This window comes from Cavia porcellus, unplaced genomic scaffold (assembly GCF_034190915.1).
Source record: "Cavia porcellus strain 051 isolate PalLab524CR breed Dunkin Hartley unplaced genomic scaffold, mCavPor4.1 scaffold_11, whole genome shotgun sequence".
NCBI lineage: Eukaryota > Metazoa > Chordata > Mammalia > Rodentia > Caviidae > Cavia > Cavia porcellus.
Genome location: NW_026947494.1, coordinates 55,155,264 through 55,180,806, shown reverse-complemented (window position 1 = coordinate 55,180,806; position 25,543 = coordinate 55,155,264). Strand labels below are relative to the sequence as shown.

The 25,543-nt window shown below is 42.5% G+C and overlaps 1 protein-coding gene across 6 annotated transcripts in view; it reads right to left on the bottom strand.

Annotated features, from left to right (window-relative positions):
• Window positions 1–24,856, bottom strand: part of Mast4 (microtubule associated serine/threonine kinase family member 4) — a 541,638-nt gene extending 516,782 nt beyond the window's left edge. For all 6 annotated transcript variants that reach the window (XM_063258271.1, XM_063258276.1, XM_063258273.1 and 3 more), the window contains exon 1: window positions 24,341–24,856. In XM_063258271.1, coding sequence (XP_063114341.1) covers window positions 24,341–24,703 — 363 coding nt within the window. In that variant the 5' untranslated portion in view covers window positions 24,704–24,856. The remainder of the gene's footprint in view (window positions 1–24,340) is intronic.
• Between the last annotated feature and the right edge of the window lie 687 nt (window positions 24,857–25,543).

The window sequence follows — 25,543 nt, the reverse complement described above, 5'->3', positions numbered from 1 at the left end:
CCTTTTTTTCCTTTTCTTTATTTTCAATGAGATCAACATATTTGTTGTCGAGTGTATCTGTGCTTTATATATTTCAAATGTTAATCCCAAAGGCAGCAGGCTAGAACCCAGAGGGTAATCTATGCTAGGTAAGCACTCCATCACCGAGCACACCTCCAGCCCTGGATGCGAATCTCTCAGTGGATATACAGCTTGCAAACATTCTCACTATCTGTATTATCTTCCACAAACGTTATAGCCCTGCTTTGGGTAACAGACAGCATTTAGGGTGTTACCATGAAAAGAGTATCATTTTTATAAAGAACACTTATGGGGTTTTCTTCCAATTCTGAGATGTGGCTGGCTTCTCATTTGTTTCTATCTAAATTTCATATTACAACATGTGACATTGCTAAGGAGGCAAGGCACAGATGCACATTTGTAGGAGAGGAGTCACAACAGGACCAAAGGGCACAGTGAGCTCTAGGAGACAGAAAAGAAAATACGAAGATTTATTTAATGCCCTTCACGTTCTCAGTAGGTCTCCACTGCACAATAAGCTCCTAATAACTCTTTTCACATTTTCTTCACTGTTTACTGTACAGAAACGTTTTAGTTTGACATAATCCCATGGTCCATTTCTGCTTTTGCTGACTGTGCTGTTGGTGTGATATCCAAAAAATTGTGCGTAGACAAAAGTTGAGAATGTTTGCACATATTTTCTTCTACTAGTTTTATAGTTTCATGTCTTACGTTTAAGTCTTTGATAAGTCTGAAGTCTTGTGTATGGTGCGAGGCAGGAGTACAATTTTGTTCTCTTGCATGTGGATATGCAATTTGACTAACACTGCTGAAGAGACCATCCTTTCCCCTGTTGTGCTGTTGGCACCCCTGTGACTGACCATAATGAACTTATTTCTTGTTTCTCTATTCTGATCCATTGGTCTATGTAAGTTTTTATTTTTAATGCCAGGACCATACCTTTGTTTATTTGTCTTTCTTTTGTCTGAGACAGGGTTTCCTCTATGGAGTCTGGGCTGGCCTTGTACTTTGCAGCCCAGGGTGGTCTCAAACTCAGAGATCCTCCTACCTCAGCTTCATGATTGCTGGCATTACAGGCATGCACTACCATGTCCAACTCCAGCTTTGTTCTTATTTAAGACTACTTTGACTATTTGCGGTCTCTCATGGTTGCACATAAATTTTAGGATTTTTCCTAGTTCTGTAAACAATGCCATTAAGACTTTGATAGGAACTGCACTAAATGCGTTGATTGCTTTGGGTAGCATGGTATCTTAATATAAAATTCCCTCAATCCATGAATAAGAGATACCTTTGTATCTGAGTATTTTAAATTTCCCTCATTATGTTTATTGTATGGCTCTTTCACTTCTTTGATTAACTCCTAAGTATTCATTCTTTTTATTGCCAACATAAATGGGATTTTAATTTCCCTTTCATACAGTTCATTTTTTAATTATATGGCATAAGTCACCTTAAAACTTCAAAATCCCTCACCCCCCAGCCCCAACACTGCATATTCCTTTTCATTTTCTTTACTCTGCAAAATACAGACTGCTTTGCACATCTAACCCACCACCTGATCCTGTCAATAGAGAATTGTTGTAACACAGTGAAACCCATTCTTGTATGTACTGGGCAGAGCCTTTCACACCACAGAGGCAGAGTGGAAACCTGCATCAGAGACCTTCTATCCCAGAAAGCATAGCAGTAGTGGGGAACCTGTAGCACGCATGCCACAGCCAGCTATTCATTATCCCCAAAAGCTCTAAAAGGTTCGCCATCACTGGCCTAGAGTATTTACCATCTGGCCCTTTCAGGAACAAATTTTCCAACTCCTGCTCAAACCCTCTGTCTAACACAGAAACCTTCTGCTTCCCAGATAATGTAAGTCCCACAAGATCTGAGACTTTCACTTGTTTTGTTCACAACTGTATTCCACTGCCTGGTGCATAGTAGGTGCTAGTAAGTATCTGTTGGGTAGATGAAGAATGAATGAATGATGTATTGGTATGGTTGAACTAGGAGGACTAGGACATACTAGTGACTTTTTAAACCATTTGCACTGTAAAATTTAGAAGAAAATGCTTAAAACATTAGAAGTACAAACAAGTGATTACAGAAGAAATACTCAGTAACTACCATCCAACTAAATAGGTAGACTATAGGGAACGCCTTTTTGGTCAACATATTGTACATTTCTAAATTTTAGCTATCTTAAGTACAAGGAGAAGCACAGCTGGCAGGAAAATTTTACCCTGCTGACGAATCCTGCTTCCTCTGTGTGCCCTGGTTCTTAGACATATCACGCGGTCAGTTCCTCCAGTCTCACACAGTAACATACCTTAAGACAAAAGGAAAACAGGAACAATTCTGGACCCTCACTAGAAAGCCATCTTGTTGAGGCACATGGCACTTAGGTATCGAGAAGGAGAGCCTTGGGCATATTAACATCACCATCCGCTCTTATTTGGAGTTCCCGGGATCAAATTCCCCATAAACATGGTAGTACAGAGGTTCCCTGTAAACCGCTGGCTTCATTTTTCTTATGCATTTCTGAACTTCACAGTAAAAAATTAAGACAGCCAGCCTGCCTCAACTCTTCCTTCTTTATATCTCTTTTCAATTTATTAACAAGACATTGCTCAGGTGCCCAGAGAATTCAAGGAGGGGGAAAAACAATCTATTTAGAAACAATTCTGACTTAACTGCTGTGTCATTTCCTATATATGTCTCTCTTCTTCTGAATGAGGGGAGACATTTGTATTAAAACAGTATCTCTCTTACTCCGAATGCACCTGCTCAGGCTGATTAAGCCCCAACTGAAGTCATAATCCTCCACTTCTGAGATCACTACCATTCTAACAAAATGAGTTACCACTTCTGGTGAAATGTAAGAGGGGGAAAAAAAACAGGGCCCCTGAGACTAGAACTACCCATATATGAGAAAAGAAAAAGAAGAGACAAAGGTCAGTAATAATTGATGTAAGAAACAAAGAAAAAGCAAATAGTTTCTGAAAAAAATTTACAAAAAGGTTAAGTCATAATTCACAGATAATTATCACCCCACCCAGGAGACAAGTGCTCACAGAAGTAAATTCTCCTCTACTATTAGAAGTGCTAAACACTGGTTTGTTTTACTAAAGGTCACGCTGTGTTGTTTTTTAAAAGGCCATCAGCTAGGCTTGATTGCCATAACAGCAAGTGTTACAGATGATCTGCCCGCACTAATTTCACACAATGATAACTTCTCTATTTGTGCTAATAAAAACAAAGTGCCACGTCACTTTGTCCATAATTCAACACGATGTATGAACTCACAAGTGTAACTCCATATGGCATTACTGTGGACAAAATACACTACAAAGCTGCACGTATTTTCTCCATTCACATATACACCCAGTAATAGCTTTCTTTTGTGAAAATGCTAGAAAGGACAGGCATCTACCTTCTGCACATGTTACAGCTTGGTCTTATATAATTAAGCATAATGAAACATGATTTGCCCTGTACCATACTCTGGGGTTCCTGTTCCCGATACTTGCAGCCCAAAACAGTACAGGGGCGCTCACTGGGGGCTGGATTACACCTGTACCACCCTATAATGGTACTATAATTAGAAGATAACATTATTCTTATAATATTGCACTACAGTCACTCTATCAGAAGCAAGAAAAAAAATCTATATCTTTCACTCAATTTAAGACCTGTATTGTAAGCATTAAAATTCTGGTATAACATTAGAGGCTAACTTCATGCTTTTTTTTAAGTGTGGGTGAAAAATTTAAAAATCTGTTGTTCCTAGCAACACAAAAGGTTACTTTGCTAAACATATGTAAAATTAGATACACTGAATTTTTTTCTTTCTACATACACAAGTAAGCAAAACATTGTGGTTAAAAAAAAAAAAGCAGGTTTTCTGAACAGATATCTAGTGAAACATATACAAGATTAATGAAATTCAAAATATTCCCCAGAATGGAGTCTTCTGAGACTATGCATAGAAATATCTTAGTTTCACTGAACCACTGGGGGGAAAATTACTTTACATCATTGCCCTCGGCAAACCTCCTCTGGCATATACATGAGCATCCTGTATAGACGCACAAGCACACGCCTGTTTCCATGTATATGAGGAGAACGATCTATCTATTAGGAGGAAGGGGTATAAGCAGCTCAACAAAATTCTACAGGATCCTGCAGGCACTGATATTGCAAAATGAATTTTTATAAGTTTTCAGGAAGAGAAAACATGCCAAAGCAAAGGCTGATAAGACCCGACAGCTTCAGGGAAGTGGAATACCTGCACCCTGGGCTCCCACTCACCAAGTCTCCACTTCGAGGGTGCTATAGGCACAAGTCAGCACCCAGAAAGCCCCTGTTGTGTTTTGGAAATAGGAACTCCATTAGGCTCCAGATGCAAAACCAACTGCTGAAGATACTCCTGCAAAAGTCACTCTTAAGTAACACAGGATGACCAACATGTATTAGACAAGTGTTATTCTCCTTTTCACCTGCTCATTTCCTGCCATGGCTTTTGCTAGCCCTATCATTCTCCACAAGGGTTACAGCTCTCACTTGGGGGTGACACACTAGCATTTAGAGCACTGCCATGAAACAGATAATGTATTTATAAATGATACTTTTATTGGAAAACATCTTTAAAAAACATAGCAAGGCACTGACATTCTAAAAGGAAGGAAAGTGAGCTTCTTTTTCTGTTTCCTTTCTCTTCTCATCCCCCAAAAGCCATCAGTTCAGCAAAATTAAGTCAAGGTTGGTAATCTCTCTCTTTTTATAAAATGTGTGTTAGCAATTCACAGACTACTAAAAGAAATGAAAAGTACAATATTCCTCATGGGAATGACACTTTCTAAGGACTGCCTTGTTCTTTGAGGGGCCACACGAAATTTAAAGAGTAAACATCAGGAAAAGTTGCATCTCATTATTCTGAGGTCTTTTAAACCTCTATGGGTGTCAGGTGACACGGAAAATTTTTAGTTCTGTAATGAGACATTGCTGTCTCACACGTGAGCTATAGGTGAGCTCCCTGTAGGCACTGCTACAGTGTTGAGCGCACTGGCAAGGGACTCACAGAGCCCCAGCCACTGAGGTGCTTCTCTGAGGCCTGGTCAGATGCCCCACAGGCTTACAGCAGTCACTGCTTCCTCTCCCTCACAATTCTGTGAGCCAGGTAAGACTCAGCACCTATGCTCCGCATAGTTTCTTACCTTATTGTTAAAATAGTCATCAATAAATTGGTAAATCTGCTCATGAGCAACTTTTTAAAAAAAGAAAACAAAAGAAGCCCTGCTCTGCTGTTATTGGTCCACCATAGAAATGGGCACTGGTAAAGAAATCATAAAAACTATGAAAGTTGTCTCATCTGTAAGCTTTGCTTTCCCGAACTGGAAAGTGGCAGTATTCCCCCATTTTCCTCTCAAGTTCAAGTACACACACAAATGCCAGAGTATACAAAAAAGCATGTGTTCAGTGTCCAGCACACAGTTGAACTTTAATAAGGCCTGTGTTAAGATGGTAACACTGTGTGAAAGCCAAATAGCCACAAAGAATGAGTTACATTTAAAAACATCAGAAATTCCAATATTTTCATCAGATACTCCTACTTCCATCTGAAGTTATGTCTCATGTTTAATTTTAATGTCTTCTTTTACCTTTTAGGGAAGAAATACAGTCAATGAAATCATCAATGACTGACTTCATGTTCCCCTTGCGGTCCAGATGTGAATGTGCGAGGTGTGTATTTTCAAATTTCAGCCACTTTGGTTAGATCCATTTTTTTCCCTGGCTTTATGTTTTTATAGTGTGTTATTACACAGCTAACTGAGCACTACAATTCAGCAACGAGTTGTAGAGAGGAGCTGCCAACAAGCAATGCTGTCAAGGAAATTAATTAGCAGAAGAAAAGAAAAGGGCAACATTTACCAACTATTTTACCAACTAGAAATCTTAGTCTTGTCCAGATTTCGCTTTTGCAAACATTTTTAAACACGTGTCCATATCGAGGATGGAGTACTCAGCACCCGTGCCCACTCCCACCCAAGCTACCCCTCCATGCAGAAGCCCCGCCAGCTACACAGAGGGAAGCCTGAGAAAAGAAACCCTAAACTTCAGGGTCCTCACAGAATTTAGGAAAGAAACCCTTCTTCCCAAAGATGCCGTGCCTGGGCTCCACTGTCCAGAGCACTCCCGGCTGGCTGCTGAAAAGCAACACGAGATGACAATGGGCGGATGCCTGTCTGTCCCACATGTGCCACCAACCTGAACTGGTTTTATTCCAAGCACCTTTGTACCACGTGACCCTGTTGGTCAGCCAAAAGGCCAGACCTCTAGAAACTCACATATAATGCTTAAAATTTAAAAAAAAAAAAAAAAAAAAAAAAAAAAAAACTCTCCTTTCAATCATGCTCTGATTACTCACCTTGACAGCAAACGTGGACTGTACCTGCCCACAGTCCATGACACACAGTGAGCCGACCTCCAACCTGGCCTTCTTCTCACTTCAGACCTCCTAACTCATTTCAGAGCTGCCACTTCCTCTGGGCTGCAGAGCAAAGTTTCCCCGCGCTTTTATTTATTCAACAAAGATTCATTGCATACTGAGAGACAACTGCTGTGCCTATGAAGATGAAAAAGACAAGGCCTCTGCTCTTGTGTGACTCGGAATCTGTCAAGGGGAGGAGATCTCACAGCCTGACCGAAGGGAAGAGCTTCAGTAGGTAGGTGGGTAACACGCAGTGCAAGAGTCACTACCTTGCCAAGGGCAGGCAAAGGGGCAGGATGGACTGATACACACTGGACCATGTAGATCAGAGAAGCCAAGCTAGCTCTCTGTGTCTTTTTCAGTTCATCTGGATTCTAATACTTAAATTTTTAGTAAAATTACAAGGAATAAGACTAAAAAGTCTATGGGGCTATAGCGTCATACTTGGGCATTCTCAAGAACCCGTTTTTGATTATAGGTAAAACTTCAAGTCACAAAGTCAGGTGTACCAAAATATCACTCTACTAAATTCTGATTCCACTGCCAATGACAGAAAACTGATCTCTCAAAGTTGCTCCTGTGACAGCACACACAGGGAAGGACCCCAGCTGGGATTGTGCTTACGTGGACATCCTCAGTCAAACAAGGCCCTGCAATCCAGCATGTCTCAGAGCTTCCACAGCCCACATGTGGCCACCAGAATGTGCTACAGCAGAAAATCCAGGTGTCTAAAGTCCAATCTCCCAGGCCCACCCAGTGGCCAGTGTCCTCTCTCTTCTTAGAAGTTCATGGGGCCCCAACTTTGATATCCCAACACCCACTTTGGATCAGAGAAATCTGCTTTCAGTCTCTCCCTGATCTCTAGAAGAGACCACCCTGCACCCCCCCCCCTCTATCACTTTAGGTGTTCAGCAAAGAGTCTGAGAAGAGCGTCAACTTCAAACTGCTTCAGTTTTCAGCCAGGCAAACATCCCCACAGCAAATAACTACAACGGTCCCATTTCCTGCTTGAAATACCAGAGAGGAAAAATAGCAAGGGAAAAAAATCACAGATTTAACAGTACTGAAAACATTCTTCCACTCATATGTGTCCCCCAAACAAAGCATCAGAAAGGATGCAGACAAAATCTAGTTCCAGGAGAGGCACCTCACCACCCTTATATAACATGAGGGGGTCCTGGTGTGTATCATGAAGTCCTTGTTCCCCCAAACTCACCCCTGACTTATTCCTCACAGAACAACTCTGCCAGGTCAGACAGGAGGGAACTTATCTCTAAATAATGGGGAAATGGGGGCTCCCCTGAATTGAGGGGCAGTGGTCTTCTTTTCTACCACAATGGCAACTTTCAACACTATTCAAGTAGTGAAGAAGTAGAATTGGCCTACCCCTCACAGTCTCACTTTCTGGGGATTTTTCCAGAGAAAAAGCCCTAGGATAAGATGCAGCAAGCCAGGGAAGAACAGACAATGCAAACATTAAGCTGTCTTCTAAAAGCAGGACCACCCAAATTGTCCCATGTGGACTTCCACACATCAAAGAGCACTGTCCCCTCCAGGTCCCCTTTCACATTACAGTCTCATCCTCACAAGGCCCCTTGGTCCCCTTGCTCTTTAACTTTGTGTGCCTTTGGGAAGCAGCTACCATGTCACATGTGCCAGTACATAACTGTAATTGTTCACTCTTTGAGGAGAGAATTTTTCATAAGCTTGTAGAATACTGAAGGGGACAAATGAAGTCAAGAGAGTTTGTAAGGTTTATCCTCTGAAGGGTCACTTACCTCCACACCACACACACAGAGAAATGGTAACCTGACAGGTCTGCAGCCTGGAGGAGCACTCCTATAGAATCACAGGAAGTCTGTTCCCCTGGGAATTTCAACCGAGATCCCATTGTCAGAGGTCTAGAAGGCTCCAGGGTCACAGGCTGCCACAGTCACAGGGACATCAAGACCTCACACATGTAGGGGACTCTACCCTGAAGAGGGCTGTGCCTTCTGCCAATGACCTACAAGATGAGACTTTCTCCTAGAAGTTTTTCCAGTTTAAGGAGCAGGGGGAGAAACAAAACAAAACAAAAAAAAAATCATTAAGATGGTATCTGAAACTCCAACTAGGTCAAAAGCATCACTGCTCTAAGCTGGGTAAATTCCAAGTATTAAATAACTGTAACATCTTTATAAAGCAAAAGAGAAAACACAATTCCAAAGAGAGATTTTTTAAAAAAATGAGTTCCTTGCTAAGTTTTTACCAACATAATTCCTCCCTGAACTCTGGCCCCAAAACAAACAAAACCAGAAACATCCTTAGGATGATGACTAAAAAGTATTAGTTATAAGCATTGCTTAATTACCTAGGGAAATATAAATCTTAAGGTAATGTACAATGTAATACTCTTGATTAGAAAGTTATGAAGCCATAAATAAGACAGTATTAGAGAAACTATTCTAGTCCTCGTAGTATATTTTGCAGCAATACTTTTAAATTAGTCATGAAGAGTTACCTATAAATATATGGAAAAACCAACCTATCAATTGCTACTATTTCTAAATATTACTTTTATAGAGAAAAACAGAAGAAATTTCCTAACACTTATAATCTATCAGACATATCTAATATGTCAAATAAATTACCTAATATGCCAAATTAAATCACCTCCTCTTTCCAATGCTTAAAATCTTCAAGCATGGACAACCACACGGCACAGACGTAAAACTCCACCAAGCTCTTCATTCAGTGATTGTCCTCGCCTGCCCTCCTCCAGCTCAAATCACACTTCAATGCTGATAGCACAGTACGTGTGACATTCAGATCAAGTTATTCTGCATCGTTTCCTGACCTTCCTCTGGGCACTGGGGGCATCTTATAATTTCTTTGGATTTTCCTTTTTTTTTCCACTCACAAGCTCTGACAGATCTTTGCAAAAACACAAAAAGCAAGTTTCAATACCTCCTGAGTTGACACAGAAAAACTACCTGAGTTTTCACAACAGCTCTACTCCCCTAGCAAGAATGCTTCACTGCTGCTAGGGTGCCAGGGGGAGCTCTGTATCCCACCTCCATAAGGAGTTCTTTATGGACATCTGTTAAAGTGTGATTTCGTACTTACTCTATTAACCTATCTAACATTCTAGCATTTCCTTTCTTTCTGCCATACAAACATATAAGCCCACAGGAAGCAAAAAAAAAAAAAAAGGAGCCCTACAAAAGAGAACCATGAATCCCAGAAGTTAACTGGCCCCAGGCCACTGACCACCCCAGTACTTAACACCAAAGCTATAGCTTCCACCTGTAAGTGAATTAAAAAGAACCAAACATGGCAAAATATCACTTGAACCAAGCCCTCATTATTAGCATAACCTTAAAAAAAAAAGCAGCCATTTTAAACTACACCAAACTTAAAGCTAACAGTTTAAAATCCAAATTATCCTAGTGACTCAAGATACATAGGGATGCTTTAAGATCATTAACCCATATTACAAGTTTAAAAGGAAAATTCTGAGCACCACTGGGTGAAACAAACACCTCAGTGACAATTGTTACAAAATTCACTACTTTTCATACAAGACTACAAAAAAGGAAGTAGTAATAAATATACACGAAGTGTCGAATTTCTGAAGGTTATAATAGTTAATAGCATTTTAGCCACTCACCAAGGTGCCCATCTGAGGTACAACTTTTTCAGGAATACACAAGGAGCTCACCCCCTCCCATCTCTCGGCAAGGTTTACATCTCTTATTACAAAGCCAATTGGTAAACCTGTATTTATCATTTAAGAAAATCTAAGCTTCACTCTCCTCTTAATTACCACAGAGACACTCTAAAAAGACCTAAGAAAGGCTCTGCTGGAATCTGCCCCCCCCAACGCCCCCATTACCAGACTACTCGGATGGCGACTTTGCCATCACTTTAAATGTACAAACTGCACCAATTCCACAGTTCACTTTCAAACAAAAGGAGGATAGAGATGGGGGACAGAGGAATGACAACAGATCAAAGCAGAATAAATATAGACACCCTCAGGCTGGAGGAACACAGCCACCCTTCACAAGCTCTGTGTTCTGGATTTCAAACAAAAAGAGCCTCCTCTCTTCCAAAAAAACAAACATTTTTTAGGATAAGGTCTTGCCTGGAATGAGACCTACGGATATTACTTAAAGTCTCATCTACAGGAGCTATCACATTATCTGAGTTCATCTAAAAGGAATACCATAGGAAAACTTCAAGTCTGCTGGTTCGGGGAGACCATGCAGATTAAAGCACATGTGGTATATTTCTTTGTGCATTACACAAAGAAAAAATGTTGAGACATAAGACCTTTAGTTTTAATCATTGCTAGTAATAGTATTTGGTTTAAAAAGGCACTCCCGATCGATTTTCTGAAGTGACCACCGTCTGTCTTCAATTCAGAGCCTTCACTAGCCTTCTGCTAATTAAAAGTGATCTGACAAGAGGCAGGAGACATTTGGCTTTGGTTTGAAATTATTTACCACCATATGTGGGGCTAAGTCCTAGGCATCCATGAGGGTGCTGAGATGACAGGGAAGGGTCATGGCCAGGTCTCCAGGAGGCTCCTGAGAGCCACCACTGGTTGGTGCAGAGGCTGAATGTGTGGGCTCCCACACCTGTTTCCCAACTCAGAACACGTGGGAAGGAAAAGGCCCACTCATCCAGGTGTACAGATGTGCGAACTACCTGTGCCATCATCACAACTCCAGACACTGTTGCATGACCTCCAACACTAGAGAGCAGCCAACATGTGACCATGAAAGGCAAAGCGTGCCAAACAGGTCCCTGCACTGGCCCAGTCATTCACTTGACCTCTCAGAGGAAAACCAGATATAACCAGCCTCTGATACTGCAGATTCAGAATTCTACTATCTTTACTATGTCTAGCACCACTATCCAATCTCTAGGATTTTTATCATCCTGTTCTGGGGGTTAACTGGGCTTTGTAGACTGAGCTGGAAATTGGATCACTCTTTCAAGTATTTTCCAGTGAGAGTGTACTCTCCAAGATCCAAACAACTGACAGATAGCTTAGGCCAGACCAGCCAACCTCTGATTTTTAAAAAAAAAAATGTCAGCACATTGGTAAAAAGCAACATCTGACAGATTCTGATTTAACTTTGCAAACAAACTTCAGTCCACTTCAAAAGCTGGGTAGCTAAGGTCCAGAACAGTGGGAGGGCCCTGGCTGCCTGGGAGAGTAGAGATCACACAAATCTTTTAAATAAAAGAATGACTTTTACTAATTAGAAATTGTCAGTGGCTTGTGACATGCAGTCCATAGAGAATTCCAGGCAGTAAGCAAACTCCATGCAGAGGTATTTCTGCTTGGAGCTTGCAGATTCTGCCACTGATCTAAGGATCCTGAGGGAGAAAGATCCAATTTTGCCATCAGAGCCTCTAGGAACTATTGTCAAAAACTATTCCTTGAAATTCCCCCTGAACAATATCTTCTAGTGAATTTTAAAAATGACTCTACAGCCACGCCACAGCATTGTCTAGAGGACAGTCCTCACTGAGATGTTAAAATCCTACAGGTAGGCCTTACAGTTATCTTGCATTGAAAAGGGGCTCATGTTTCCCATCCACCCCACCTCCATCCCGCTAGCCAAACTATCTCTATTACAAGACTTATTCAAAAACTGAAGCTTCAGGCTCAAAGGGATGATTTGAAGACTCTCACTGTTTCAAAAAGCACACAGCAGCCTGAGGACTTGAATGGATGAATGGGTGACAACACAACAACAGGGAGCCTCAGCATGGAGAGAAGCACGGAACTAAGCTTGCTCTCCAGTCAACCCCTCTGCAGGGCCTGGGAGGTGAGAGGTGGAACCCTCTCATATTTTAGGGATGACCCACAGAAATAGGCCAAATCATTTTAAAGGGCGAATACAAATCAAACATATAAGCAAACCATACTTTTTCTGTATGTTTAAGTTAGCATAACCTGAAATGAAAAACCTATGAGTTAAGGTCCTTACAAGAAAACCTGCTGAGAACATGTGCATAGATCTTGATTGTCTCCCACAAAAAAATAAGTGAGGTGATGGACGTTGAATTAATTTGACTGACTCATATGGCAAGGTCATATGTTCAACATCCTGTTTATACTGTCAATATATACAACTTTTTGTCAATTTTATATCTTAATGAAGCTGGGGGAAAGAATATGTGCCTATCTGAAAATCAGAAAACACCATTAGGATAAGGTCTGTCCAAAGAAAAAGATCACTGAGCAATTCTGTAGTAAATTATTCCCTGACGAAAACTTTAAATTAATATTGTTATATTAAGAAATAAGCAAAACACTGAAACTAGAGCTCAAAGAAACTGACGTCAGTATAGATGAAGATCACAGAGGCTGACTGCCTGCTTAGTAACAAGTGATCAGACCCTCTATTTCAGGCCACACCTGTCCACTGCCAATCCACTTCTGCCTACTTTCAGTATTATCCTATGAATCAATGAGCACTGACCAGGACTACTGGTCACACTTTAAAACCAATGGTCAGTATTTTACTAGAAATTCAAATTATTCCTTTACACATGTGGCCAAAAATGCCTGTCATAAATGCAACTTTTATGAGTTACCAAAAATTATCAAAGAATAGTTTCCTTAAGTCAACAAGAAAATAGGAATTGGTTCATAGCTGAACTCCTTCATCTACAAAAACCTACTAAGCCAACTAACAGTTGACTAAAACCCAAGAACACAGTGTTAAGTCTTAGCATCAACCTTTGCAAAAGTTCTTCAGACAGCATTCAATCTAAACTCTCCCACTAAGGGCACAGGGACCCACAGCTAAGCAGTGTCACATTCGCGCAAGCCCTCATCCCCAACAACCATTCCTTCACTCAGCACTGGCTTACTGTGTGTCACACGGGCCAAGGCTCTGCGCTAGGCGCTCCAAGGCTCTTCGGCCATCTCCCCACATGGTTCTTCTCCCAGTCTCTTTCCTCTTGTTCCCTCCTCTGTACTTGTACAACAATCAGCAGGTCACTTAGCTGTGAACCAATTTAATTCCCAATTAAACTGCATGAAGACCTTTGGGGAAATTAAATGAGTAAATGAATGTATACTATTCAAATGGTATCTTGACACGTACTGTGCCTCAACTACAATTACACACAAGGTGTCATCATTATCCATTACACACCATGCACTCGCCCTGGTGAAAGAGGTCTGAGCCGACATGGTATTATTCTCATTCTCTCAGTTTAAGGGGGAACAGATAAACCTTTGCCTGTGCTACAAAAAGAAATGTATGTAAGATAAAGAGGAGGAACAATTGAAATAATATGAGAAAGGATTGTGCAAACTGTAAGGTCTCTACAAAGAACAATAAACACAAGACCTGGCATAACATGAGGACAAAGATAAGACAGCACAACTGTCAGAAAATAGAACTGATGCTGCTACTCTCAACTTTTAAAGTTAACATATCATGATGTATGCTTTTATTAATGGCACCTACAGTGTTTATACTCAATAGTTCTCAAAAATGACTAATGTGCAGGTGCAGGTTGAATGTTCTAAACCATTACACATGTTCATCCAATAATGGGCCAATAATAATTGGTCCATTCAGCACAGAATAAGGAAAATATACCATAACATTATGGGGAGGCAATAAGGGGAGAACAAAGAGAGCTGTCAAGTTCATCTTTAATGAATCATAATACTCAGTAAACAAAAAAGGCTTTTTTCCCAAATATTCTGCTTCACAAAGGTTTACAATCTTTTAGCAAAGTGGCTTTTCATTTTTTAGTCGTGTTTATTTTAAAATTCTGATGACCACGCTATAAATAGGAAAGTGGAGAAAACAAATAAGGTGGAATTATAACTAGGAGTGACAGGTAATCTAATACATAGAAAGCAATGATTCAGAAATAATTTTAAAGGAATATACAACAGTATGATTTTTAGCAGGCTACAAGGTTGTCATGTTGCCATTCCACTGGTATAACTCTTTCCAACTAGTCTTAAATTCATAATTTCTTAAAACACTTGGCTTCAGGCTCCTCAGACATGTGAACTAAGTCTCTTCCGATAGAAATGTTTTACATTTCAAAAGTGGAAATCTTAAAAAAAAACAAAATGATACAGACATTTATATGAAGATCATGGATGTTCAAAACTGTAATTCCATTTTATCTCTTCTCCTTTAAATACAGAAAGTTTCATCATCATGGCCAGGACCCACCCAAGTTAGTTCTAAAAGGTCTCAAAGATAAGGTTGGGCATATTTAGGTGCTACGGAAAGGCAACTTTTGGGATTGTCCTCCTCCCTAATCAACAAACAGATCTCTTATTAAGGTAATTTGCCAATGACCACTGAGCAAATAAGGAATTTCCAAGGATATAAAATGGTGCATTAAATAAAGTTAACTAACATAATTTTTCAAAGTCAATAAATAACTCAAAGGACCATAGTGTAGGGCAAAGAGAAAACAGTCTTTTCTTAACTGACAAATAATTTTCCTCTCATTCTCATTCTGCTCAGGCTCATTCACAAAGTTCTTAAACTGAGCTCACTCTGACCTAACACAGGGATCCAACTGACTAGTCTAGAAGAGCCCAATGACAGAAAGGTCAGCCTCTCCTTGGGTTCTCCTATGGAATCAACTCATTTGAGGTGTGTTATGTTCTCCTACAATTAAAATCTCTCAGTACTGTACTTAAGAATCCAGCACCTAGGGCTGGGGGTTTATAGCTCACAGCATAAGTGCCTGCCTTACAGGTGTGTGGTCGTGAGTTTGATCCCTGGTACCGATAAAAAAAAAAAAAAAAAAAAAGACAAAAAAAGCATATATATATATATATATATATATATATATATATATATATATAGAATCCAGCACCTGAGGCTGATGTTGTATCTGGAGCAATTTTTTCTTCCTCTTCTTGACTACCTCTGACTATCCTCAGAGCTGTTCTCTTAACACAAGAAACCTGGGTAAGGGCTCAGATTATTTCAATGAAGACATTCCAGCTAAAAAAACTACATGAGCGAAAAATCTGATTTTGTGAGTCTGTTTTATGTGCAGGGGTGAGACATGTTTCTATGGGCCAATTTATTCATAAAGAATCTAGTCGTAAAATGCACCATTTACCCTTTATACATGGAAAGGATTTCATCAAAACTGCATTCCATTTCAGTACCTCAGTGTTGCCCAGCTGACTAGGATTGCTGCCTTAATGTGCATTTTTAAGTAGCTAGGATTGCCATGAGATACAATTTTAAAGTTGTGCCTTTTGTGAACATGAATTTCAGTGACACTGTACAACGCAAGATTTTAAACCCCAATTCTAACCCAATGCACCTTTCTTTCCCCATCAATAAAGAGATACAGGGCACTTTTCAGTGTAAGAGGAAGTGTACCTATCTGTGTATAAAGAAATGCTTTAATAGAGACAAGGTACAAGGCAGGAAGTTTGAAATACAATGGTGTTTTTAGAGAAACAGAAAGGCTCAGGAAGAAGTGACATAAATGATTAGAATAGTAGCTGGTCAAATCATAAGGCAAAAGCAACATTTGGTAGAACTTTAATAGCCATTCATCTCCCCAGAAAACATTGGGTGTACAGGGGAACTTGTGTTCCATCCAAAACACTGAGAAATTACAAAGTTCAGAAAATTAAAATTTCATTTTCCACCTGACAGTCTATGAAATTAGTTAAGAAAAGAAGCCAAATTTGTCAGTATTTCCTTCTCCAGTCCACTTCCCTACCGCCTCCCCACCTCCAATATCATTCCAAAGCATTGGGGCTGGAAGGTTCAGTGGAAGTAAGTACCCTAATCAAAATTATATCGACTGTGTCTGAGAGGAGAATTGATGGCCTAGCAAGGGAGAACAGGGCTAGGATACAAATTTATAAGCTCTCTTGCAGACAAGTGTCTAGTTATGAATTCAGATCATTAAATAAGCAGGGAAGTTGGAGAAGCCACCAGAAATTTCACACAAGTTTATAGGATTAGCTATAACTTCACTATATGTAAACATCTTGCAGAGCACAATACTAAACCTGCATTTTGCCTTTAGGGCATGGTTCTCTCTCTTAACCCTGGAAGCACAGGTGGCTACTGGTCGCATCTTTCCAGGAATTCTGAACCAGGTGAGATAGAGAGCCGAGAAAAGCAAATCGATGAGCACCCAGAGTTGCTGGATCAAGTAGAAGTCTTCTATTTGTATTTTATGTTATGCTTTAGCCTAAACAAGAGCAGATAACAAGAAACAGACAAAATACAGGGCACATAAAAGAGACAAGAACCTTTGAACAAAATGATGCAATGTTGTGGATATGTTGATCTGAATGAGTGCAAGAACAGAACCCCAGTTATTTCGAGAAGAACGAAATTGCAGTTGCTGCTCCAGTATTTGAGTTACATCAAAAGAGTTCTGAGAGAATTAAAAACTGAAATGTTTATACTGTCCCAACGGGACAGACAAAAATTGTGTGGAGTAATTCTATATATTAGCTCTTGATTTTCTCAAAGTTCCACTGACTGTCTACAGATTTCCCTTTGAGAAACTGGGATGGCTCCTAGACCACATGCCTCACCTGACTAACCTAAAGCTCACTGGACTCAAAGCTAACTTCTAGATAATCACCTGATTTCCTTCTTACTCCCCAAATCTTTACCTAGGAAGCTTAAATGAAGTACAGTCACTTCATCTGCCTTACCAAGTGGCTGATACAGGGTCTTCTAATCAAATCTCTAATAATTTACCGTTCATAGTCTTTCAGGGTATTAATCCATAAATCATCACTAAGAGCAGATTCTATGAGCAAAAGAGAGATGATATCTTTATCAAAGGACTAATGAACCATGTAAGATAAAACTTTGCTTTTGGTACCTCACAAAAAATTCTGCTTATAAATGTAGAAGTGATAACTACCATATGAATCTACCCCAACTCAACAACAAAAGGGCCAGGACTTTCTGTAAAGAGTGCTGGGAGCACAGTCCCTCTAGGAAGGGACTTCTGGGCCTCCACTTATTCCTGGCTATGCTAGTGAGGATACTAACATTCTGCAGAAACCAGCTTCTCTACAAGCTCTAATAACAGTAATAACAGCAAACACCATAAAGAATGCTCACTATATACCAGGCATCATGCTGGGACTCTACATAAAACACCCATTCTCATTTCTCACAATGACCCTCTGCAACAAATACCAGAATGTCCATTTCACAGACGAGAAAATCATTTCAGTATTAGTAATTTAGCCAAGTCATCCTGCCTATAATTGGCTGATCCAGAACCAGAACTCCACCACCCTTAGACACTACAGACCCTGACCCCAAAGCAGAGGAGCTGTGGCAGCTGGCTCCGAAGGGACAAAGGAAAGGAACCCGGCCTTTTCCCACCAACACTGTGGAATATAAAAATGTGATTGGAAATGTCAGAGGGTGCCATTATCTAAAGCAATCATCTCTAAGACTCACCTGCAAATGTGTGTATACCTCCACCCAGCTTTCTCTAAGGCCAGGCCACCTGGTTATGGATGCTTCTTGCTGGGAAGACACTCTCTGTAGGGATCCTTCTCCAGTTTAACCTCTCTAAGCCTCATAAGTAGGCCCTTCAGGCTCCAAACTGAGAAATAAAAAGGATACATTGCATCCACTGAGTCTGAAAAGATGGATAACCTTTGTCACCTGCACTAAAACATAGGTGAAGTAGAAATATTTGGCATTTCCTGGAATACACAGGCCAGAGATGGAAAGAATAAAAGCTGAGCCTTCCCTCTCTAGGTAAATTCTAGCAAAGCAGCCAGTCTCTGGTAGTGTGTATCAGTACACAAACATGTGGAACCAGAGGCACCATCTCAGACCACATCCCCTTGCTCACACCAAAGGTAAGCATACAGGGTTGTGAGGAGAACAATTATAATAAGGACACAGAATTTATATTATTTTATGATGGTCACCCAGAGTTAAACACTAGAAAGTGCAGAAAATCTATCCACAATACCAAAGACTGAGAATATTCAGCCAAGGGCCTAGATGCTATAGCAATGTCCTGAATGAGTCCAGATGAAGATTGAGAGCCCACGACAACACCTCCCACAAGTCCAACTGGAGGTCTAGAGTCCATGAGAAGGAATCACACCAGTCTGTTTTATGGATCTGTGCTGGGAAGGCCCAAAGGTCAGCGGTGGAAGCTAAAAAGTCTATACCAGCGGGATGAAGGAGCAGGTGAAAGAGCTGGTGAAGGGTTCTAGGCTGGAGCTGAGAATTCACACTCAAAGTAAGAACCAGGGCTGCCCTGAATATTACCACAGCCATCCTCAGTGACACAAATGTCCTGAGCTCCTCTAACGATAACAACAATCGAGCACATGCCAGAAAGCCAGTGTGACAAGCTTCTCCTAGAGACTGAACAGCACACATCTTCCCCTCTGGAGCCAGGAAGAGATGCTCAAAGTAAGGACCAGAGCTCCCCCAAAGTGAAAGACAACCACTCTCAGAGACAAGTTCCTGAGCTCCTCTGATGATATTGACCAAAGTCATATTGGGGAAGCTAGCCATGACGAGCTCCTCCAGGAGAACCAACAGCTCAAACAATACTACTGAGCCCACTACTTAGGAGAGCCCACAATACCTCACTCTTCCTCTCCACATCTCTATTTATACTGGCAACTTTAGTCAGGTGGGCCATCTATATGCAGCACCATGCTGATTTAATTCAGCTGATGTTAAGTTTTTAATCCATAACAGAGCATTTGCAAGGCCTTGTTCTTTTTCCTGTCAATAGTTTTCCTTTTAGAAAATTCTAGGCTTACTATGTCACAATGAAAAGCAGTGTTAATATTCCCATGAAGATGTTTCCAGGGATAGATTTAAATTCTTTTCCTATTATACATCATACATATTTACCTGGAACACCAGATCTAGCAGACATGCCCCATCTCCTGTCTCACCTCCCTGCTGTTTAAGAAGATAGAATCTTTTAAGGTTATCAGTTCCAACTCTACAGCATATAAACAGGTTGTACCAGTGGTTTACAATGAGAAGGCAGGTGGGCTTCACACTGCCTGCCCTCCCGAAATTCAAGTCTGACTGTGTCATCTCGTCGTTCCTAACTTCAAGCCCTTCAGTGGCTCCCAACGCTCTCAGAATAAAACTGAAAGGGTGTTGTGAGACCCAACTGTGTTTCTCTCTCCAACATCACCTGAAGCCTGCTCTCCTCTCTTCTATGCCCAAGAAGCTGGATTCCTCCTCGAACCACAGACCCAACATGCACTCCTGAGCTTTGGGGTCTCCTCCCTCACCCTCCTCTGACCTCACTCCACTCATCATTGTCACAGCTTAGACATCACTCGGCAGTGAAGCTGGCCGTCTCCAGCTTCAGTACGCATGGAGCAATGCAAGATGGTCACACACTCCCTCAGCCCACTCCCCTGGAAACCACCTCCAAAACTGATTAATCAGTAATCTCGTGCTTCATGACAAGCTCCTCCTCAAGACAGGCAGCTCCATACAGCCCTGTCCATCTTGGTGTCCAGGACAACGCCTCAGAGATACATTCAGTCTACACTGACACACTGATTATGAGGTCTCACAGCTCTCGCTGAAGCAGTGCATCAAAAAGCAGTCTAAATAATAAATATGCTAAGATTTGTGCACTTCTCTCCTTAAATTGTGTAGCTGCTGTGATTAATAAAATTTAAATCCCATGAAAAGCTTGGCTGAATTTATGGTGGCTTTTTGCTGTTCTCTTAACTCATAAGAACCAGAAGCCCATCAACTCTGCTGCAACTGTGTGAGGAACCCCAAAGAGGAACATCCAGCATGATATTAAAAGCAATCCCCCTACTCACATACCTTTCATATGACAACTTAAAAGACATCCCATCACTAGACTTATTTTCAATGAGTTGTTTCCCAACTTATGCCAATAAAAGAATCCCTGAGCCCAGTAGGGCACAAATGGGCTGTATACACCAACCTGGAAATCCTCTTAACTACTCAGCCCTCTTTCAACTTTTTACTAATTGCTGCAAGTTTTACATCTACCATGTACCATAAAAAGCAGACTTCATAACAGTTAATACAGCAGTCCCTTCAAAACACACCAGAGAGATCTTCAGTGATTTGACTTTATTAAAATTTAATTAGGAAAAAAATGTCCCTGACATTTTCTGCTGTGAGCTGCCTGGTTTTTCTTGATGACAGGTCCAGAGGTTTGAGCACCATGATTCACATTTGACAAAATAAATGAACACACAGTCACCTATCAGCACATTCAGCTGATCCAGAGACATCACTTTTTATTGAGCAGCTAACATGTACAGTGGTAGGAATATAAGGACAAAATTATTGCTTTCACTCAGTTATTGATCTGCAGTTACCAATCCGCACCTGAGTACTTTACGTAAGTCATCACAGGTGCTTTGGGAAAGGAACAAGGCAAAAAATGCCTAAATGCAAATCTTGGAAATGGAAACTATCCAATTAGATAGTTTTAACTATAAGAAATGTACTGTACTGCCACTAAACAAACACAGAGCCCATGTAACACAGGGCAAGGGGCAAAAGAAACAAGTCACCAGACGTCTCTAACTCTCATGCATTTACTATTAATACTGAGTCCAAAAGGGCTTGGGTACGTAGCTTAGTGATGCAGTGCTTTCCAGGTAGAGGTTCTAAGTTACGAGTCCTACCACCACCAATAAAATAAAAATATAAAAAGCTACCATCACTGCAACGTTAAGCTATCATTTTTAAAATGCCAAAAGCTTATGGGACTAACAAAAGTATATGAAACTTTGTAAGTTTATACAAATATTGACATAAGATAAATACGAAATAGAACAAATATTATGGTATTACTGGATATATTCAAAAGAGCTTTAATAAGATTGTCAAAAAGTTGGCACTGCAAAAATACACTGGGAACTTGAATTGTGCTGCTTTTTAAAACTTGATGCAATAAATTGCTGTAAAAAATTACTTTGGAAAATAATGAACCTTCTAAGCTAGATATAACAATTTTAAAATCAAAATGAGCTTCTTTCTATTTTATGAGTTGCACTTAAGCCTTTTAAAACTTTACACTCAGAGCCTTGCCACAGTTTAACTAATATTCCACTCAGTGGCTTCCCCACTATGCAACCTGAGGCAAATAAAAACTGCTTCCCAGTTTATACTAATAAAAGGGTAATCAGCTGAATAGACACAGCCTCAGAGTCTCTGCAAGATAGCATATAAGTTACATGTTAAAAAACAAAAAACAAAAACAGGCCAGCTCAACCTTGTACTCCAGTTTCACACAATTTCACATTTTATTATAATTGAACTCAAAACTTTCATTTGCCTTTCAGTGTAGTATGCTAGGGACTAGACTAGAATTAAATAGCATGTGTAAAATGCCTAACCCTTCCATGGATTTTATTCCCAATTAAGAGGTGAGAAAATCAAGGCTTTCAAAAGTTAAATGGCCCAGGATGCCATACTTCGGCAAGGTGGAAGAGCTAGAAATCAAACCCTGGTATTTCCACTAAAAATGAGTGTTAATAACCTGGCATTTCTGAATCCTCTACAATGGCAACTGTAATTGAATGCACTTTCTACAGACAGGGCAAGTGAGTTTTTCTTTAAATTCTCAGAGGCCCCAATTCCACAAAAGCTTAGGACCCACTGCATCACATCATCACTGGTGCAAAAAGAGAAAATATGAACTGGACTGTCACTCCCCTTACCAAGACTGTCACTTTTCTAGTGCTTAAAGAGGGAAAGAACAACTACACAGCTTTGGTTTTGTTTTAAAGTTCTCAGGGCAAGTCAAGATTTCACTCCTAGACAATTTTCAGTATCCCCTACCTTGGATTAAGTTACACAATAAATTGCAATACTCTCTCTGCTTACACCCAATTCTGAGATTTCACAAATAGGGACTAATGTTATTCAGTCATTCTCCTTTCCAAAATGGTTTTCAATCAAGCAGTCCTTGCTGCATTGCCTGGGAAATAAGCTATCATCAGATCCACTTGTGACAAAGTAAAACACTGTCACCCTGAGGTTAGGCAATACATCAGTTACCAACAGGGACCAAAGAAAGAAGTGCCTGGCTCTCCTCCCCCACATCTCAGGCCCTGTCATTGGCCTTGGCACACCTTCCTAGCCACAGAAAACACAGCGCAACTAACTCTACGATCTTCTCTACCCAATGCAGAACTAAATTATAATCTGACAGTAAATCATTAAATTAGGGCATACTTCTAGCTTCCCAGCGACAAGGTGCTCATCTCCTGAGGTTTAGATGGAAGTCACAGGGTGAACACATGGCACACACCTGGTGTCTTCAAAGGGAGAGGTAAGCTGTGAAGAACGCTGCCACAGGACAAGATCTGGTCCTCTCTGTAGGGACATAGCTCTGTGGTAGGTGTGGCACTCAGTAGACTCCTTGCATTCTGCCAGCAGTATCAGTCTGGCACTTCGATCCACCCAAAATTCCTGGTCAGAAACTGGGGTTTTAATGTGGAAATGAAATTTACTTTGAGGTTCTTCTAACCTCAGAGGAAAAAAAACATGTCTAAGGTTTACAACTCAAGAGCAGAGGCAGGGCTCCAGAAAGCAGGGCTCCTGACACCTGTCTGGGATCCTTGCAAGCCCTTGAGGGAGTGAAGGAATGGCACTGGGTAACCGGTCATGGTTGCTGCCAGAAGCCTGGCCAACTCTCAGCTAAGGCCATCTCTCTGCCGGGCTAGAACTCAACTCCAATCACTCTGTGCCAGATTCCAGTCTGCTTCCAGGTTGGAGATCTCAGGGACTACCAGCTGGACACTGGGCTCAGCTTGCTTCTTCTGGTGACAAAGAGGTGAAAAAAATATCACTCTGGCATGGAGGAGTTAATTTTACAACCAGGATCTGCTAGGGTAATGTTTTATTTATGGCCCTGTCTGATCAAGATGACTTCCCCACAAGAAACATCCAAAGCAAACAAGCTAAAAGACAGGAAGACAGAAAGAATCTTAGGCTTCCTTCACTGTCCCCAAGGGAAAGGGAGGAAGAGAAAGAGAAAAAGATACAGAGACAGAGAAACTGAGAGAGAGAGAGAGAGAGAGAGAGAGAGAGAGAGAGAGAGAGAGAGAGAAGAGAGAGAGAGAGAGAGAGTGTGTGTCAGAGAAAAACAGAACAATCAGGAGATCAATGTGTCAGGAAGCGACCCACAAGTTCTGGATGAACATCCTTCCAGGAAACTGTAAGTAACAAAGTCCTCAGAACAAGCCCTACTTGCTTTGGTGATAGCACTCATTTGAATTTCCAGAAAAAGAGCCAAAAGAGAGCAGCAGGCACACTGAGTGCGGAAAGAGTCCCTTCCTCCCGAAGGACCCCAATGGGCTGCAACCTAGCAAGACCATCCGTAGGTGATCCCAAAGAGCCGGTGCCACCGAGATCCCGCAACTCGGCGGCTATTGCTCCCAACTGCGCCCCACGACCAGCGAAAAGCACCATCTCTTCTCTCTACTCAAGCGCTTTGGTTGTGACCAAAACCCACTTGAGACAATCAGATCTTAGTTGGGGGGTCAAGCCAGTCGTCTGGATCGCATCCATTCAACCACCGACCCATGCAAACAGACATTAAGGACTTCGCTGCTTTGACATTTTAAAAGTACATTTAGACCGCGCGCGCGAACACACACGCACGCACACAGCGGGAACTAACAGCCAGGGAGAATTCCTGACCCCCAGGGAGACCCCTAACTGTGACACCGGCGAAGGTTCAGGGACAGCGCCTGGGCTCCCTCCCTCTCCACGCCGGGGCGCGACCCTGCCCACCGCGCGCGCAGGATGGCGAGCTGGGGAACGGCGGGCGCACCTCCTCATCCTGCTCCTCCTGGGACACGCTGCTGCCCCGGGGCGCGGGCGGCGCGGCTCCTCCCGGGGGCGGCAGCGGCAGCGGCAGCGCGGGGATTCCGAGCTCCAGCAAAACGCGCGCGGGAGCCCACGCGGCGGGTGGCCGGGTACCCAGGGCGCCGCCCGGCGGCTGCGGCGGCTGCGACTCGCGGGAGAAACCACCAGATTCCCCTTCCTCCGACAGAGTTTCCGAGCCCGAGGAGGACTCGGCCGAGGAAGCGCCTAGCGAGGACGCGGGGGGCGCCGCAGCAGCGAGAGTCCGGGCGCCGAGGCCACTGCAGCCGCGGGGCACCGGCTCCGGCGCCTCTGAAACTTTCTCGCCCATCGCCTCTCCGGGCCGAAGCGCTGCTGGGGGCGGCGGGGCGCACTCAGCGCCTCCTGGAGAAGCCGCGAGCTGCTCCGCTCCCGAGCTGCAGGGAGCCCAGCCGAGGACTACATGGCTGCGGCGAGGCAGGAAGAGCCCGCCGCCAAGTTCACAGCCGCCCGCGCGCGGCGGCCGCCGGGGACTCGCGCGCGCGGGGCCATGCCCTCTCCGAGCCGCGCTCCGCGCTCTGCCGCTCCGAGGCTGCGCCCCGCCGCTGCCGGGACTGCGGCTTCTCCTGCAAAACCTGCCTCGGGGACGGGGGAGGAGACGGGCAGCCCGGGGAGCCAATGGCAGGGCGGGCGCGCCGGTGGGCGGAGGCTGCAGCGCCTCTTGGCAGAGCGGTTGTCAGGTAGAGGAGGCGGGGCCGGGACAAGGGCCTTCGGGTCCAGCCCGAGCGCACCCCGCTCTGGTACTCTGAGGCTACGCTGGCCCCGGAGGGTGGCCTGGAGCCCTCGCCTGGGATCCGAAACTTCGCGAGGGGTGGCTGGCTGTCCTCCGGGCTGTCAGAAAGAGCTCGCTGAGCAGCTAACGAGGCCTCGATGACCAAGTGGACTTTGTCTTGAAAAAGTGAAATCAAGAAAACTGACCAGAAGGGAAAGAAGGGCTTTAGAGCTGGAAAGGGAGAAGTCACTCACACACACAGCAGCCACCTTGCTGAGGGAAACGGGGGAGTTGGTGGTATAGTGAGTGTATCTCAGATACTGTGGCTGATCTCCAACCCTCGTTTTCTACTTAAACTCCTTGGGCCTCAGTTTCCTCCACATTAAATGGAGATATTAATACCAGTCTCATCTGGCTATG